This window comes from Pocillopora verrucosa, chromosome 5 (genome assembly GCF_036669915.1).
Source record: "Pocillopora verrucosa isolate sample1 chromosome 5, ASM3666991v2, whole genome shotgun sequence".
NCBI lineage: Eukaryota > Metazoa > Cnidaria > Anthozoa > Scleractinia > Pocilloporidae > Pocillopora > Pocillopora verrucosa.
In genome coordinates, this window is record NC_089316.1 from 13655524 (window position 1) to 13673135 (window position 17612).

General features: G+C 38.8%; 1 protein-coding gene across 5 annotated transcripts; it reads left to right on the forward strand.

Annotated features, from left to right (window-relative positions):
• Nucleotides 1-1911: 1911 nt before the first annotated feature.
• On the forward strand, nt 1912-17612 carry LOC131784464 (protein Wnt-7b-like). 5 transcript variants are annotated; one of them, XM_066167695.1, is made up of 5 exons: nt 1912-2155; nt 3168-3210; nt 3727-3874; nt 4117-4376; nt 16828-17433. In XM_066167695.1, the coding sequence occupies exons 1-5, from the start codon at nt 2025-2027 to the stop codon at nt 17299-17301; spliced, it is 1056 nt and encodes a 351-aa protein (XP_066023792.1). In that variant the 5' UTR covers nt 1912-2024; the 3' UTR covers nt 17302-17433. The 5 variants fall into 5 exon arrangements, with proteins under 5 accessions (XP_066023792.1, XP_058957254.2, XP_066023794.1 ...); XM_059101271.2 differs by lacking the exon at nt 16828-17433 and adding an exon at nt 6096-6699 and having other exon boundaries at nt 1933-2155; XM_066167697.1 differs by lacking the exons at nt 1912-2155; nt 3168-3210; nt 3727-3874; nt 4117-4376 and adding exons at nt 13038-13215; nt 14856-15003; nt 15235-15494 and having other exon boundaries at nt 16828-17612.

The window sequence follows — 17612 nt, forward strand, 5'->3', positions numbered from 1 at the left end:
TTTTAGCCATTGTTACTGCAATGTGACTGTCTCTGTGACTCACACAGTTACTGTCACTGTCAGTGTCACTCTCTCTGTCATTTCAACTTCCACTGTCATTGTCCCTGTTTTTGTCACTATCAATGTGGCTGTCTTTGTTCTTGTCACTATCACCCCCACTACTATACTTGTGCAAATCTGCTAATTACATTGTTGTGCAACACACTGTAACATCATTTTGATTTTCGCTCTCATTGTCGCTGTCTCTGTAATTGGCAATAATACATGTGTGTGCGTAGATATGGAATATGGAATTTCTCTTCGAATGTTTAACTCGATAACCAACGATTGAACGCAGCGAACGGGAAAGATGTCGAGCTGAACACGAGAAGAGAAATTTCATATCTACAAGCAACCATGTATAATTTTGTCCATCACATAAACACAATAGCCTTTTTCTGACTAGAAGAGTCGACTTTATTAATGAATGAAAATAAGAGGATCGACAACCCCCAAATAAAAATTGGAAAGTGCCTTGGCGCACTCAAGAATAAAACAAGCGTTGAATCACCACAAAATAAACAATGGGCGTAATTGTCAATATTACAAATTCTTAGTTATTGACTTAGGCCTTACCGACAGAAATCTTTCAGGTACACGGCCAAAATCGGCCTGTGGCAAATCTTCCAGATGTCGATTTTTGTTCTCAGTCGCGAGAAATGCCATCACCAAAGTCACTGAATACTTTACTTTCGGTTTTTCTTTTCTTATTTTGGTTTGTAAGCGATAGGAATCTTTCAGTGTTATAGCAGAAGTTTTTCTTTCACACCCAAGTAAACAGATAAGTTTTTTTTCCGTCTACAGTATAATAATCACCAGTGGCAGAAACGGCTGCACCATTCAGCTGTTCGGCATGCGCGTATTTAGGTAGTTTCTCCCAATAAAGGTCGATGAGGTCGGAATTCGAGCCCTTGGAGGGTCATTGTGCCATGCTTTAGGCAAAATACTTTAATCTTACACTTCCTCTGTCCACCCAGGAGTATAAATGGGAATCCTTTGAGTTATCAGAGAATACTGACGAAATGCTGAAGGGATAGACTTTATCTGGACTAGATTCCAGGGGGAGTAAAATTACTCCTAGTTGTTTCAGGCCATGGAAAATAGAATAAGATACGACTATGTAGGCCACTTAGCTCGACTACAGAATTTAGCTTTTTTTTACCCCAGATAAAAACTGAGAACATCTGAGTAAACGTTTTCTTAAAGCTCCCTCTTTTTTTGTCTTCAAAAATCCGGCTTTGTGTGGACTTTAAAGAGCAGCGAAATGCAAATTTTGGACTGATTAATGTTGCAGATGTTGGACTGATTACTGTTGCAAATGTTGGACTGATTAATGTTGCAAATGTTGGACTGATTACTGTTGCAAAAGTTGGACTGATTAATGTTGCAGATGTTGGACTGATTAATGTTGCAGATGTTGGACTGATTACTGTTGCAAATGTTGGACTGATTAATGTTGCAAATGTTGGACTGATTAATACAGATTAGTGTGGGGCAGGGGGAGGGGGTAGGGGGTAGGCCTAAACGAAAGCAGTTGTGTTTTTTGTATTCATCCTTTTAGCTTCTTTAGATGTATTAAATCAGAAGCAGTGTGAACATAAAAAAGGACCCTGCACTTCTCTTTGATTGTGACTTTAATCCAAGTGCTATCTTGACGGGGTAAAAAAAGTTGATAGCAACCATTAGTAAGCTGATAAATTCTGACTTTAGACAAACATGAATTGAAACATCTGCTTCCAATTTCGCCACATACACAAAGCAAAGATGGTAGACGTGTCTTAAAAACTCTAATCATAAAATAAGAGGTCAAATAACCCAGATGGTCATCAACGTATTGTTCAATTCATGGAAGATGATACCATGATACCACAAAAGCACGTATTGTTTTACCGAGCATAATTTTGCCACTCATCAGCAGGATTAGTTAGTATATTGCCATCTTCATTTTGCTGCGATCGTCAGACTGTGATCGTTTCGTTAGGACGATGAAGCTTTTCACGTTGTTTCAAATGATTATTTTCGGTTTGTCGGTAGTGCATCTTGGAGAGTCATGTGGAAGTCGGCTGACATTACATACCAGTTCATTTCATGCAAAGCCATCCCAAACGACAACAGAGTAAGTCCACAATTTAAGATGCTTGTTTACAGTTGAGGGCGATGTAAGACAAGGAAAATTGAATATCTAGCCTTAGTAGAATACAAACGTCGATCAAATCATATTTATACCTGACATATTTACACAAGATGTAGCGTGATCATTCTGCGTGAAAAACAACAGTATTATCATCATCAATTGCTATCCTTCACCTCTTACAGGAAACAAGGTGTCCTTATATTTTTTCTTAGTCATGGAGATGCTGTTTCTAGTGCGGCATTCGTTGTAGAAAAATTTTCAGACCCATGTATCGGAGATAATCCTCCCTCGTTCTCTTGCATGTTTTTTTTTTTTTCCCAAAACTATTCTTGTGTTCATCACTGAGCGCTTATAAGCTACTTAGCGGACCAACGCCTTACTTTCTTCATCCACTTCAAAATAGCATGATGATCTATTACAAAGGAAGAAAATTATCAATAACTAGATTAGTGTTTACGCCTCTTCCAGCTGTTTTCGTTCAGAGAAACCCTCAACTGCAACTTCGTTCATCTCCTTGGATTTTCTTAAAGCATTCCTATCAAATTTGTACTAATTAAGCGTTTTTGCGCTCGAAAGTACACTTATCAGATGGAAATGAGCCTCATCGTTATCTCTCTATCTAACCCGATAAGCTCAAAATGAAATTTACATTACTTCATTCCTCATTGCAATTTTTTGTCTGAGATTTAATGGCAAATATAAACTGAATAAGAACTGTTTACAATCTCTTGCATGCTATCAATTCTACCCACTTAAAACATTTGAGCGACCCAAACCCCCTTTCCATCTCCTACTGTGCCCCCCCCCCCCCTGCCCCACAGTGGACTCAAAGGTATTATGATATAAAGTTGTCCGGAGGAGGCTCAGGATAGGGTGTTACGTGCGGTATCTGCACATTGCTCCAGGATGTGGACAAGCTGGTTTTTTTCTGATAAAGCAACTGAGGATAAACCGTCGAAATTATAAGACGAATAACTCCAGTTTTTATCTTCAGGACCGGCATAACTGAAAGTGATTTGAAGATTGTTCAACAAAAGGTGAGTTACTTTTTCGTATGTTCATTTTGTATTCACAAAACAAAACAATACCTCAAAAGAATGCAGCTCAAGTAGTGCAAAGTTATATAATAGACATCCTAAGATCGCCAAATTGATCGCCTGTAATAAAACCTTTTAGAATCCACCTGTATTTCATGTTCCTAAGTTATTAGGGCCTCGATATACCAGGCCATTCGATGTTGATTACATTCATTTTGGCTCCAACGCAAATAATGTTAACAAGCTTTTTAAATTATAAATTACATGGGAATGAAGTGGGCAAATTAAGCAATAGAAAACAAAGTGAAATAATGACTCGAAGGGGACGAGTGGGAGGACTTTGTAGACGCTTGGCTACGATTGTGTCGTTTTGGCCTCGAAACTGCTTTTCCAGTGGAGAAAAAACCTTCTCAACTTTATACTTTTCATGATCGTACCGATTCAAGACATTGACCACACTGAGATGGGGTACGCCGTGTTATTGTATTTATACTCCAACCTGATGATCTCTTCCAGGATGATCCCTTGATGTCGAATATCTCGAGAGAAGGAATTCTTCGTGGATTAAAAGAATGCCAAAGGCTATTTAGAAACGATATCTGGAACTGTCCATCGGAGATGTTTAAAATGCTATCCTTCTCTAACGAGTCGACTCATCGCTATGGTAAGACCTACTAGACTTAAGGCCGGATATCTCATTAGTTCGTTGAAAATCCAATTTTCCTCCTTAGTTGCCATTGTATAAGTGTGACGCAGCAGAAAAACACCCTTTCAGTTCTATTTCCCGCAGCACCATTGCAGTAGTGAACCGTGAACCGTCCATGCACCCGGTTTACACAGACTTTTGTTTAATCGCGGAATGAGCAGTGTTAACTAAATACTTTCCTTTATTGCTCTTTCTTACAGCCACTCGGGAGACTGCTTTTATGTATGCTATAACCGCAGCCGCTATAACCCATGAATTCACTCACCAGTGCACATTGGGAAGAATCCCCAGATGTGGATGCGGAACTTATTACGGTGATGGTGTCATAAGTGGATGTGGCGAGAATATCGCGTTCGGACAAAGGGAGGCTATGCGTCTTTTCCGAGTACCGCGGAAAAGAAGATTACGATTGGATGCTTTGACGGCTGTAAATATGCATAACTACAATCTAGGAACGAAAGTAAGTTATCATGCATAAATAAACTATTTTAAAACATCGTAAGTAACCAAGTTTTAGTTCACGCTCAGTCAGCGAAAGTTTGACGTTGGACAGCACGATCCTTTTTTTCGGTATCCCAACCCTCTACGCTTGCTACAAAACAGCAACGAAATCTGGGGAAAACTTTAGAAAATAAATAACTTTCCAAATTGTACATACCAAACAAAAGCTTTCGGCTTTAGGAGAAGTTACATCGATTTGAGACGAAAAGCTCTTAAAAGTAAAATAACAAATGCTTCCCATGACAAGCTTCCCAGGAGAAGATAACAATGAAAAAGGACGAACACATCCTCTCAGGTTAAAATGGCGAATATTCATGAAGTTTCAATATCGTTTTCTCCGTAACAGTTTCGGTTATTTCATAACTATTTTTTGTCTGTCAGTCTCCTACAGTAAACACACAGCGATTCTTTGTTAGCATACTTTTGAGGCTATTGCCTCCCGTAGGGGGTGAAGCCACACATGTTATCGAAATGAGTGAGTGAGTTCGTGAGTGAGTGATAGTAGGTACCAATAGAATGTCGAACTTAACCGATTTTGAACAAATTTCGCTTATTATTTATTTCGGAGGATCTTCGTGATCGACATTCGCGCTAGCAATTACTGGGCGTAGCATACACTTAAGAAAGAAGAATGTCTTTGAAACAAACTATTTTGTGCCCTAAGAAAACCAAGGTGTCATTTTTTTCAGTTTTTGCCGTGACATTACAGACAAAAGCGCCTCACAATCATTTCAGGATGGCGCGTAGTTAAAAACAAAATTTTCTAGCAGGAATGTCTTAATAGGTGTGATCGGGGCATCATGAAAACTAAGAGAAAAAATATCTTAAAAGAGAGAGCCTTTCATCGTTTGAATCAGCGAATTATGCCCAGTAGATGCGAAGATATAATTTTTTAAGTTCCAAAAGATGTTAAACATCTCAAATAATTTCACAAATAATTTCGGCGCGCTATTGGTAACAAAAGTTTTATTCGTGGAAATACCTAAATGGAAGGTGTGATCTTTCCAAGAGAGAGCATTTAGCGACTAACGCCCAGAGGAGGCGCGAAATTTGCAGAGCGAGCAAGTTCCAAAGTCTCACAGAGTGAACCTTTTAGACGGAATGATGGAACGGTGGAAAGGTGAAATATCCTAACACGGAATGACGGAACTTCCTAAAACGCGAAATGCCTTGTCATATGAAGCAAAAGTCTCACAAAAAAGGAATTGCAATGAGATAACAGAACAATTTATAATTAACAAGCAAAACTAAAGGAAGCATAGCTTAAGCATTATTGGAGCCAAGAGGATAGAGGAATAGTTGGATTCTGGAACTAGTTTCAATGAATTATCATCACTATTGCTATTGTTATTATTTTCATTATTATTATTATTATTATTATTATTATTATAAAATTACTATGAATATATGAAAATCATGTATGTGAACTGCGGATTGTTATTATTATTATAATTGTTATTGTTATTATTTCGAGGGGGTGGCACTTAATAGCCCATAGATAATAAACTTGTGGCCCACTATGAAATATCATCATTTTAAAAAAGCTGATGACAGAAGTTAAAAACTAAAGATCGATCCATCTACAATTCGATTATCAGGATGTTAGATCCCATATATCGTGAACTTTCCAAACATTATTTGAACTTTTTTAAAGATACCGAACTTTTCCTGTCTACAGATTGTCCGAGAAAGCTTGCAGCTGAGAGGAAGATGTGAAGGGGGCTTTTTTAACTCCGATCCTTGCCGAGTGAAAACAATGTGGACGGTATTGGCACCATTTGAAGTTGTTTCCTCAAAGCTTAAAGAAAAATACCACAGGGCCTTGCAGGTGTCCTTCATAAACAACAGACTTCAACAGTTGCGCCCACATTACCCAATCGATCAAAATCTTGTGTACCTCGACGACTCGCCAAGCTACATCATGCGAAATGACAGCTTAGGCATTAATGGAATTCTGGGACGATCATGCAGGAGGGATATGAGCGATGATAAGTGTGAACTATTCACTGCTATCTGTGATTCTATTGGACTGAACCCAACAATAGTGGAGCATTTCAAGCAGGTTAAATGTAGATGTAAATTTATTTGGTGCTGCAGAGTTGAATGTGAGACATGCACTGAGAAGTATAATGAAACAAGGTGTTCACTGTAAGCGGATACTATACTGTATGTCATGAAGAAAGAGATTTCATGGTTAACTTCCTGTAATGTCAAGTATATTAAGTGTGTGCGTGTGTTTATTGACCTAAAAGTACAAAACATCATATTTTGAAATAATCCTACCAAGTGTGTCGTTAGTGCTACAGGTTTGTTTGGAGCCCCATCCAATGCACGCCAGATACACTTGAAGACAGCGTTTCATTCAAACCACGCGACGATAGTTTTTCATTCTCGCTGAAGATAACAGATAAGATGGTTTTCCGTCTGCAGTACAATCATGACCAACGAAACAAAATATTGAATGAATAGACCCTTCAGCTGTTGAGCATGCGTAATGAAAGTGTAACTCCCCATCTTCCCCATGAATAAAGGAATAACCGAGTCAGTGTTTTCCCAAAGTTCCTTTCCAAACTTCTCTCCGTCCACACAATTCCGCTGTTTTAATTCAATCAACTTGGAGGAGCAATTTCAAAAAATTTAATGCGATCGGTGAACTAATTTATCCGTGAAGGGTAGCCCCACACGTAAAAACAAAGCTGGTAAGCTTATGTCTTATCTTCCTTACACAATACAAAAACGTTTAACTTGTTAAGAAAAGCTGGATCTTGCTCTAAGAGATAAAATAACCCAGATGGTTCATAAACGTAATGAAGGTTTAACCACAAGAGCACTTATCGCTTAACCGAGCATAGTTTTGTCCGCATTCATCAATAGGACTAAGTATGTTATCACGTTACTTCTGTTGCGATCGTAGGACTGATCGTAGGATCGATTCGTTAGGACGAGAAAACTCTTCACATTATTTCGTGTGATTAGTTTGTCCGTTGTGCATCTTGGAGAGTCGTTTGGAAGTCGACTGATGATACGTACCAGTTCGTTTCATGCGAAGTCATCCCAGAAGATGACAGAGTAAATGCGCAATTAAAAATACTTGCTAAGGGAAATTTAGGTTACTATCATATTTAGAACGAAGCGACTGAACCAATAGCCGTAGTAGACTACATTTATCGATCACATCGTATTTGCATTTCAACATTTCACATATTTACGCAAGATGTACACGTGAATTATCTAAGCCAAGCGTAAACATTTCGTGTCATTAAGAAACAACATCAATAACATCAACCAACTGCTGCAGGCAAAGCACAGCGAAGGGCCATTCATGGTGAGCAAAAAGGGTTTCAGAGCCATTCATCGGAGGTATCCCTCTCCAGGCGAAGGAACACCACCCTTCTCGTGCATTTGTTTCTTTCCTTGAAACCATTTGTCTGATTACTGGGAGCTTATTGATTACCTAAACAACTGTAGTCTTATTTACTTTATCCACCTCAAGATAATATGATATCTATTACAAAGGAGGAAAACCATCAATAATTAGATTGATGTTTACGCTCCTGACACGTGCTATTTTCCTAAAGAGATACCTTTAGTTGCATCTTCGTTAATTTCCATAGATTACCTTTAAGCTACCCTATAGAATTTGCTCTAAGTAAGCTTTTTAATCAATTTTCATCTAAGACTTTGTTGAAAACGATGTTTTATCACATGGAGATGAGCTTCATCGTTATCTCTCCTTTAATCCCGATGAGCACGGAATGAATTTCCCTCCTACGTGTTAACATAACTTCATTCTAATTGTAATTTGTTGTCGGAGATTTGACGTCCTGCCTGAGAAGGTAGTTTTTGCAGCATTGAGGAATGGAAACAAATAATTTCGTAATGAATGAAATTATATTAAATGGCATAAATTTTCCATCATCATACTACAAGAGAATGTAAACAGTTTATAATCTTTCGCATACTATCCAAGACTTCCCTCCCTTGAAATTTGGGGGTCCCTTTCCCCCCCTCCCCCCATTTCCTATTGTGCCCCCTATCCCACAATGCACTCAAAGGTCTTATGATATAAATTTCTTCCGGAGGGGCAACAGAGAATACACAATCGAAATTATGAGACGAATAATTCCAATTTTTGTCTTCAGAACCGGTATAACTGAAATTTAAAGATTGGAAAGAAGTGTGTTCCGTTTCCGTAGTTTCTTATTCACAAAACAAAACTTTAACACAACAGAATACAGGTAAATAAGTCCAAACTCGTAAAATAAGCATACTAAGATCGCCAAATTGACTGCAGTCACCGGTGCATTAAATGTGTCCAAAAGCTGCATGTAATAAACCACCGCCTAACGTCTCTTTGAACCCATATGTATTTCACTTCCCTAAGTTAGTATGGCCTTGACAAACCAAGCCATCTGATGTTTACTGCATTCATTTTGGCTCCAACACACGTAATGAGTAAGGCTTTTTCAATTACATATTAAATCGGAATGAAGTGGTCAAATTAAGCAAATATAAAACAAAGTCAGGGACGGATCAAGGGTGGGCTGTGAGTTGCAAGTACCTAGACGGGAGGGGGGAAACTTTGTAGAAGCTAGGCTACGATTGTGTTTTTTTTCGGCCTCGAAAATGCCTTTCCAATGAAAAAAACCTACTCAACATTATACTTTTCATAATCATACCGAGTGATACTGGTGCAGTGCCCTATCAACTGAACTTATCAACTGAGTGATTGAAGCGTAGGTTGCAATAAACCCGTGAAGTGGTAAATAAATGACTGTGAATATCTGAAAATCATATATATGAACTGCAGATTAATAAATGAATTTGAGAATGATAATCGCAGCGATGAACACTATTTAAACATTAATACTTATTGGAAATATTAAGGACGGCAGGCTTGCGACAACCCCCTGTAAGGAAACTATCTGTCTATCTTCGCCTATTAGCTGATCATGGCAAAGGCCACCTTAATTCCCAACTTTCAGGCGGTCATGGCAAAAGTTCCAAGCGGGACTTAAAAAATACGTGAACTTTGATCGGTTTTTGTCAAAATCTTTTCAACCAGAGGTGGCAGAGAAGGCATTCGTGTCCAAGGGAATTGGTAAACAAAAGACCAAGGAATTGCACATTTTTGCTTAAATGTTAGCGGATTCATGGATCACAAGTCGGCAGAAAATTTCAGCGAAGATCCCGGCTTTTCGTCGGGCTGGTTCGGTACGCTGATATTCTTTAGACTTCAGAAACTTTTCAGTCTCTTGGCTTAAAACCCTCGTCAGCTCAGCAATGCAGTATATCATGATTACACACCACTCTTTGAAAAAGCCAGCAAGGAGAACATATCAGTGGAGAATCTAAATATTGTAGAAGAAAAGCAAAATATACATCTCTCTGTTATTCTCATTTGCAATCGTCAACTAATACCATGGAAAGTTTTAAAAGAACACTTAAACGAAAATAAGACTAGATCCGTAGATATAACAGTTCCAACGATAGTGATGACAGGCGAACTTACATAACCTTATTCACACGCTTTCAACCGAATTAGGAACTAGTGGCGTTCTGTTCATGCATGCTGGTCACTAGGGAAGATGATCGTGGTCTCTCCTGATTGGCCATGAACACTGGAAACAACAACTTGGCATGACACCAAGCCTTCCACTGAGTCCGAAGAAATAGTCCAGGTGATTTGGGCTTAGTACTGACAATAAGAAACTCAGTAACCAAGAAAATGGTATTTCTGACGAATGAGTCTGCGAATAAGGCAGAAATAAATATTTTGTCGGCACGAGATACGACAAGGCCTGGGCCTTAGGCCCGAGCATCATGGGGAAAGTATAAGGGAAAGTATAGCACGTGGTGTCCATCTAGGCCTCAGAACCAACCGTTCACCTCTGGCTGATGACCAATTTATTTTAGTTTGAAAACATATTTTCTTTAACTGTGAAGCCTCGTAGGATGGGCTGCCAACTGCTCTGAGTTTGGGCCATGGTTCCTACCCAGATTTCCTGTCGTGTTTTTTCCCCAAAGGGGTTTTTTCTGGCAGGTTTTTTCTGGCCTCTGTATAGCCGTAGTTATGTCCTTGTAAGCGGTTTCCCATCTCTGTTAATCCAGACTTGGTGAAGTTTGCATGTTAGTAATGTATACCTTTTTTTTTTTTTAATGTGTAAGGAATTGACTGTATATCAGTTGCAAATATATGTATGTATGCATTCCCCGGACTATATATGCCTCAGGTTGGTTCTCGGAAGACTTCCCTAAATAAACTTATTTGGTGTACACTACTGTGTTATTTGTTGTGTAGTGGAGACAAAATATTGCTTTTGTGAAGGAGAGGAGCTATGACCTGTAGTGATCTTAAGAACAAGTCTCTGTAAGAATCAAACATCTTGGGAAATGAAAATTTTCAACCCCCCTTCAATTTTGCATGCAGTTAGGCACTCAGGAGGGATGCACAAAAATGCCCTTTTTAAAGGTCGCAGCACTCTTGTTGCCATGATAACAACGGCTGCTTGTTCGAGGCTCGGAGCCTCATTTTCATACAAGAAAAATCCTTCATGGAGAAATACAGCGTCATGCCATCGTGATAACGTACATGTTTATGACAATTGATCGGTGTGAGGATACTTTAGTGTAGATCAGCCGACTTCAACGTGTTTCAAATGACATAAAAGTATATCAGTGTATCTTCAGAGGACTTCGGGTTGCTCAAATTCCATGAAAGAAGGTGCAGCGCTCGGAATCTGGATGATATGCACACGGTTTGAGGTATATGTTTAAAGTTACGTCGAGTAGTCCTCCATTAAGTTTGATCAATTTTTTTTTAAAAGATGACAACCAGAGGCAAGATTTCTCTTCGGGATATTGCTCATAAGATAACATTCTTCCAAAGCCGTGTATGTTTCATTTGTTTGAAACATTTGTCGTTGAGAACATTAGATGTAAACATCGCCAAATTGTGCAATATCTGATTTTGAGCTTTTTACGCGAATTGCCCCTATAAAAAGTAGAGACAGACCCGCAGAGATTTTTACATATTTAAAAACTAGAATATTATAACCAGCTAGGTGGGTAGTTTCAGTTCCAGAATCGGTGTACTTTTGGAGAAATTCAGATAAACGTTTTCCCTGTTTTACCCGACAACAAAAATGACCGAAACTGTACCGAGATGAATAATCTATTGGTGTGTTCACATTCACTCTCACGGAAAATTGAATAAATCAAAATGAAGACGAATGATGTCACTATGTATGGTAGAAGTGCCAATTTGTAATGTTGTATTTAGCTTGAGATAGAGAAATAAACATTTCACTCTTTTTTGCGACGTTTTTGTATGAAAATGAGGCCCCAGGCCTCGAACAAGCAGTCGTTGTTACCATAGCAACAAGAGTGCTGCGACCTTTAAAAAGGGCTTTTTTTTTTGTATCCCCCCTGAGTGCCTAACTGCATGCAAAATTTGAAGGGGGTTGAAAATTTTCATTTCCCAAGATGTTTGATTCTTACAGAGACTTGTTCTTAAAAAGCATTTATAGTGAAACGATTCTAGCAAGTGTGTTATAAGATGCTACAGCTTTGTTTGACGCCCCGTCCAAAGCACGCCAAATAAATGTGAAGAAGTAGTTTCATTCAGAACACGCAACATAAGTGTTTCATTCACACCCAAGTAAACAGATAAATGTTTTCCGTCCGCACATAATCATGACCAGCGGCAGAAGCGGTTGAATGCACTCTTCAGTTTTTCAGCGTACGCGTAATTAGGTAGTTTCTCCCCAATAAATGTCCAAGAGGTCGGAATTCGAGACCTTACTAGGTCATTGTGCTGTTTTTTTAGGCAAAAGAATTTGATATTACACTTCCTCTGTCCACCCAGGAGTACGAATGGAAATCATTCTAATTATCAGAGAATACTGATGAAATTTTTGATGGACTGGATTCCCATCCAGGGGGAGTAAAATCGCTCCTAGTTGTTTCATGCCATGGAAAATGGAATAAGATACGACTACATGGGCAACTTAGCTCGACTACAGAATTTATCTTTTTTTTTTACCCCAGTAAACGTTTTCTTAAAGCTCCTTCCTTTACGTCCTCAAAAGGCCATCTTTTGAAGAGCACTTTCAAAGATAAAATGCAAATGTTGTACTGATTTATACAGATTGTGTGTGTGTGTGTGTGTGGGGGGGGGGGGGGGGCTGTTTTTGTATTCATTCTTTTTAGCCTTTTTAGATGTATGAAATCAGAAGAAGTTTGATCGTAAAAAACGACTCTACACTTCTCTTTGATTGAAACTTTAATCCAAGTGCTATCTTGACGAGGTAAAGAGTTGATAGCAATCATTAGTAAGCTTATAAATTCTGGCTGTAGAGAAAAATGAATTGAAACATCTGCTTCCAATTTACTCGCTACATACACAAAGCAAAGATGGTAGACGTTTCTTGAAAACTCGAATCTTAAAATAAGAGGTCAAATAACCCAGATGGTCATCGACGTATTGTTCAATTCATGGAAGATAATACCATGATACCACAAAAGTACGTATTGTTTTACCGAGCATAATTTTGCCACTCATCAGCAGGATTAATTAGTATATTGTCATCTTTATTTGCTGCGATCGTCAGACTGTGATCGTTTTGTCAGGAAGATGAAGCTTTTTACGTTATTTCACATAATTATTTTCGGTTTCGCGGAAGTGCATCTTGGAGAGTCGTGTGGAAGTCGGCTGACATAACATACCAGTTCATTTCATGCAAAGCCATCCCAAACGACAACTGAGTAAGTCCACAATTTAAGATGCTTGTTTACAGGTGAGAGCAATGTAGGTTACAGTCACATTCAGGACAAGGCAAATTAAATGTCTAGCCTTAGTAAACTACAAACGTCGATCAAATCATATTTATACTTAACATATTTACACAATATGTAGCGTAGTCGTTCTGTGTGAGAAACAAAAGTATTACCATCATCAATTGCAATCATTCACCTCTTAGAGGAAACAAGGTGTCCTTATATTTTTCTTTTTCTTACTGTTTCTAATGCGGCATTCGTTGTAGAAAAAATTTTCAGACTCATGTATCGGAGATAATCCTCCCTCGTTCTCGTGTATGGGTTTTTGCCCCCGAATTACTCTTGTGACCATCACTGAGCGCTTATAAGCTACTTAGCGGACCAAAGCCTTACTTTCTTCATCCATTTCAGAATAGTATGATATCTATTACAAAGGAAGAAAATTATCAATAACTAGATTAGTGTTTACGCCTCTTCCATGAGCTGTTTTCGTTCAGAAAAACCCACAACTGCAACTTCGTTCATCTTCTTGGATTTTCTTTAAGCATTCCAATCAAATTTGTACTAAGTAAGCGATTTTCCAAAAGTGCACTTATCAGATGGAAATGAGCCTCATCGTTATCTCTCTATTAAACCCGATAATCTTAAAATTAAATTTACATAACTTCATTCCTCATTGCAATTTTTTGTCTGATATTTGATGTTAAGTATAAACTGAATATGCACTGTTTATAATCTCTTGCATACTATCAAAAGTCTACCCCTTTGAAGCATTTGAGTGACACAAGCCCTCCCCCCTCCCTTCATCTCCTGCTGTGCCCCCTATCCCACAGTGGACTCAAAGGTATTATGATATAAAGGTATTATGATATAAAGTTGTCCGGTGGAGGCTTAGGAGAGGGTGCTACGGTATCTACACATTGCACCAGTATATAGAAATACTGGTTTCTTTTTGAGAAAGCAACAGAGGATAAACCGTCGAAATTATGAGACGAGTAATTCCAATTTTTATCTTCAGGACTGGTATAACTGAAAGTGATTTGAAGATTGTACAACGACAAGTGTGTTACGTTTTTTTATGTTCGCCTTTTATTCACAAAACAAAACTTTACCACATAAGAATACAACTCAAGTTGTCCAAAGTCATATAATTAACATACTAAGATCGCCAAATTGATTGCAGTTACAGTGCGGCAAATCTGTCCCAATGCTGCTTGTAAGAAACCTCCGCCTCAAAACCTTTTAGAACCCATCTGTATTTCATGTCCCTAAGTTATGAGGGCCTCGATATACCAGGCCATTCGATGTTGGTTACATTCATTTTGGCTCCGACGCAAATAATGTTAACAGGCTTTTTAAATTATAAATTACATCGGAATGAAGTGGGCAAATTAAGTAGTAGAAAAAAAGTGAAATGATGACCTTTGAGGGATGTTTGAGCGCGCACTGTGAGTTGCGGTCACTCGTAAAGGACGGCAGGGAAGGCCTTTGTAGAAGCTGAGTAACGACTGTGATTTTGTGGCCTCGAAACTGCCTTTCCAGTGAAAAAAACCTACTCAAGATTACACTTTTCATGGTCATACCGATACAAGACAGAACACACTGAGATGATATACACCGTGTTATTGTATTTATACTCCAACTTGATGATCTCTTCCAGGATGATCCCTTGATGTCGAATATTTCGAGTGACGGAGTTCTTCGTGGATTAAGAGAATGCCAAAGACTTTTTAGATACGATATCTGGAACTGTCCATCGGAGATGTTTAAAATGCTATCCTTCTCTAACGAGTCGACTTATCGCCATGGTAAGACCTACTAGACTTAAGGCCGGATATCTCATTAGTTCGTTGAAAATCCAATTTTCCCCCTTAGCTGCCATTGTATAAGTATGACGCAACAGAAAGACACCCTTTCAGTTCTATTTCCCGTAGCACCGTTGCAGTAGTGAACCGTGAACCGTCCATGCACCCGGTTTACACAGACTTTTGTTTGATCGCGGAAAGAGCAGTGGTAACAAATACTTTCCATTATTACAGCCACTCGGGAGACTGCTTTTATGTATGCTATAACCGCAGCCGCTATAACCCATGAATTCCCTCATCAATGCACATTGGGAAGAATTCCCGGATGTGGATGCGGAACTTATTACAGCGATGGTGTCAGAAGTGGGTGTGGCGAGAACATTGCGTTCGGACAAAGGGAGGCTGTGCGTCTTTTCCGAGTACCGCGGAAAAGAAGATTACGATTGAATGCTTTGACGGCTGTAAATATGCATAACTACAATCTTGGAACGAAAGTAAGTTATCATGCATAAATAAACTATTTTAAAACATCGTAAGTAACCAAGTTTTAGTTCACGCTCAGTCAGTGAAAGTTTGACGTTAGACAGCATGATCCTTTCTTTCGGTATCCTAACCCTCTACGCTTGCTGCCAAACAGCAGCGAGATCTGGGGAGAACATTAGAAAATAAATGACTTTACAAATTGTACATACCAAACAAAAGATTTTGGGCTTTAGGAGAATTTACATCGATTTGAGACGAAAAGCTCTTAAAGGTAAAATAACAAATGCTTCTTATGACAAGTTTCCCAGAAGAAGATAACAATGAAAAAGGACGAACACATCCTCTCAGGTTAAAATGGCGAATATTCATGGAGTTTCAATATCGTTTTCTTAATAACAGTTTTGGTTATTTCATAACTATTTTTTGTCTGTCAGTCTCCTATTCAACAATTCTTTGCCAGCATACTTTTGAGGCTACTGCCTCCCGTAGGAGGTGAAGCTACACATGTTATCGAAATGAGTGAGTGAATTCGTGAGTGAGTGATGGTAGGTACCAATAGAATGCCGAACTTAACCGATTTTGAACAAATTTCACTTGGCTATTGTTTTTGGAGTATCTTCGTGATCGAAATTCGCGCTAGCAATTACTGGGCGTAGCATACACTTAAGAAAGAAGAATGTCTTTGAAACAAATTATTTTGAAACAAAAGCGCCTCACAATCATTTCAGGAGGGTAGTCAAAAAAAAAATTTTCTTGCAGAAATATCTTAATAGGTGTGATCGGGGCATCATAAAAACTTAGAGAAAAACTCTCTTAAATGAGGGAGCCTTTCACCGTTTGAATCAGTGAATCATGCCCAGTAGATGCGAAGATATAGTTTTTTTAAGTTCCAAAAGATGTTAAACATCTCAAATAGTTTCACAAATAATTTCGGCGCGCTATTGGCAACAAAACTTTTCCACGTAGAAATACCTAAATGGTAGGTGTGATCTTTTGAAGAGAGAGCATTTGGCGACGAACGCCCAGAAGAGGCGTGAAATTTGCAGAGCGAGCAAGTTCCGAAGCCTCACAGGGTGAACCTTTTGGATGGAATGATGGAACGGTGGAAAGGTGGAATATCCTAAAATGGAATGACGGAATTTCCTAAAACGTGGAATACCTTGTCATATTAAACAAAAGTCTCACAAAAAGGGAATTGCAATGCGATAACAAAACTAAAGGAAGCATAGCTTAAGCATTATTGGAGCCTTGGGGATAGAGAAATATGTTGGATCCCAGATATCGTGAACTTTCCAAACATTATTTGGACTTTTTTAAAAAATACCGAACTTTTCCTGTCTACAGATTGTCCGAGAAAGCTTGCAGCTGAAAGGAAGATGTGAAGGGGGCTTTTTTAACTCCGATCCTTGCCGAGTGAAAACAATGTGGACGGTATTGGCACCATTTGAAGTTGTTTCCTCAAAGCTTAAAAAAAAATACCACAGGGCCTTCCAGGTGTCCTTCATAAACAACAGACTTCAACAGTTGCGCCCACATTACCCAATCGATCAAAATCTTGTGTATCTCGACGACTCGCCAAGCTACATCATGCGAAATGACAGCTTAGGCATTGATGGAATTCTGGGACGATCATGCAGGAGGGATATGAGCGATGATAAGTGTGAACTATTCACTGCTATCTGTGATTCTATTGGACTGAACCCAACAATAGTGGAGCATTACAAACAGGTTAAATGCAGGTGTAAGCTTACTTGGTGCTGCAGAGTTGAATGTGAAACATGCTCTGAGAAGTATAATGAAACAAGGTGTTCACTGTAAGCGGATGCTATACTGTATGTCATGAAGAAAGAGATTTCATGGTTAACTTCCTGTAATGTTAAGTGCATCTCAAGTGTATTATTGTATTGTATATCAAGTGTACTGAGTGTGTGCGTGTGTTTATTGACCTAAAAGTACAAAACATTATTTTGTGAAATAATTCTACCAAGTGTGTTGTGGGTGCTACAGGTTTGTTTGAAGCCCCATCCAGTGCACGTCAGATACACTTGAAGACAGCGTTTCATTCAAACCACGCGACGATAGTTTTTCATCCTCGCTGAAGATAACAGATGAGATGTTTTTCCTTCTGC

Coding starts and splice junctions, on each gene's coding strand:
- LOC131784464 (XM_066167695.1), top strand. CDS start 2,025: ATGAAGCTTTTCACGTTGTTTCAAATGATTATTTTCGGTTTGTCGGTA. Junction 3,211..3,726: donor TGAAGATTGTTCAACAAAAG/GTGAGTTACTTT, acceptor GATCTCTTCCAG/GATGATCCCTTGATGTCGAA. Junction 3,875..4,116: donor CGAGTCGACTCATCGCTATG/GTAAGACCTACT, acceptor TCTTTCTTACAG/CCACTCGGGAGACTGCTTTT.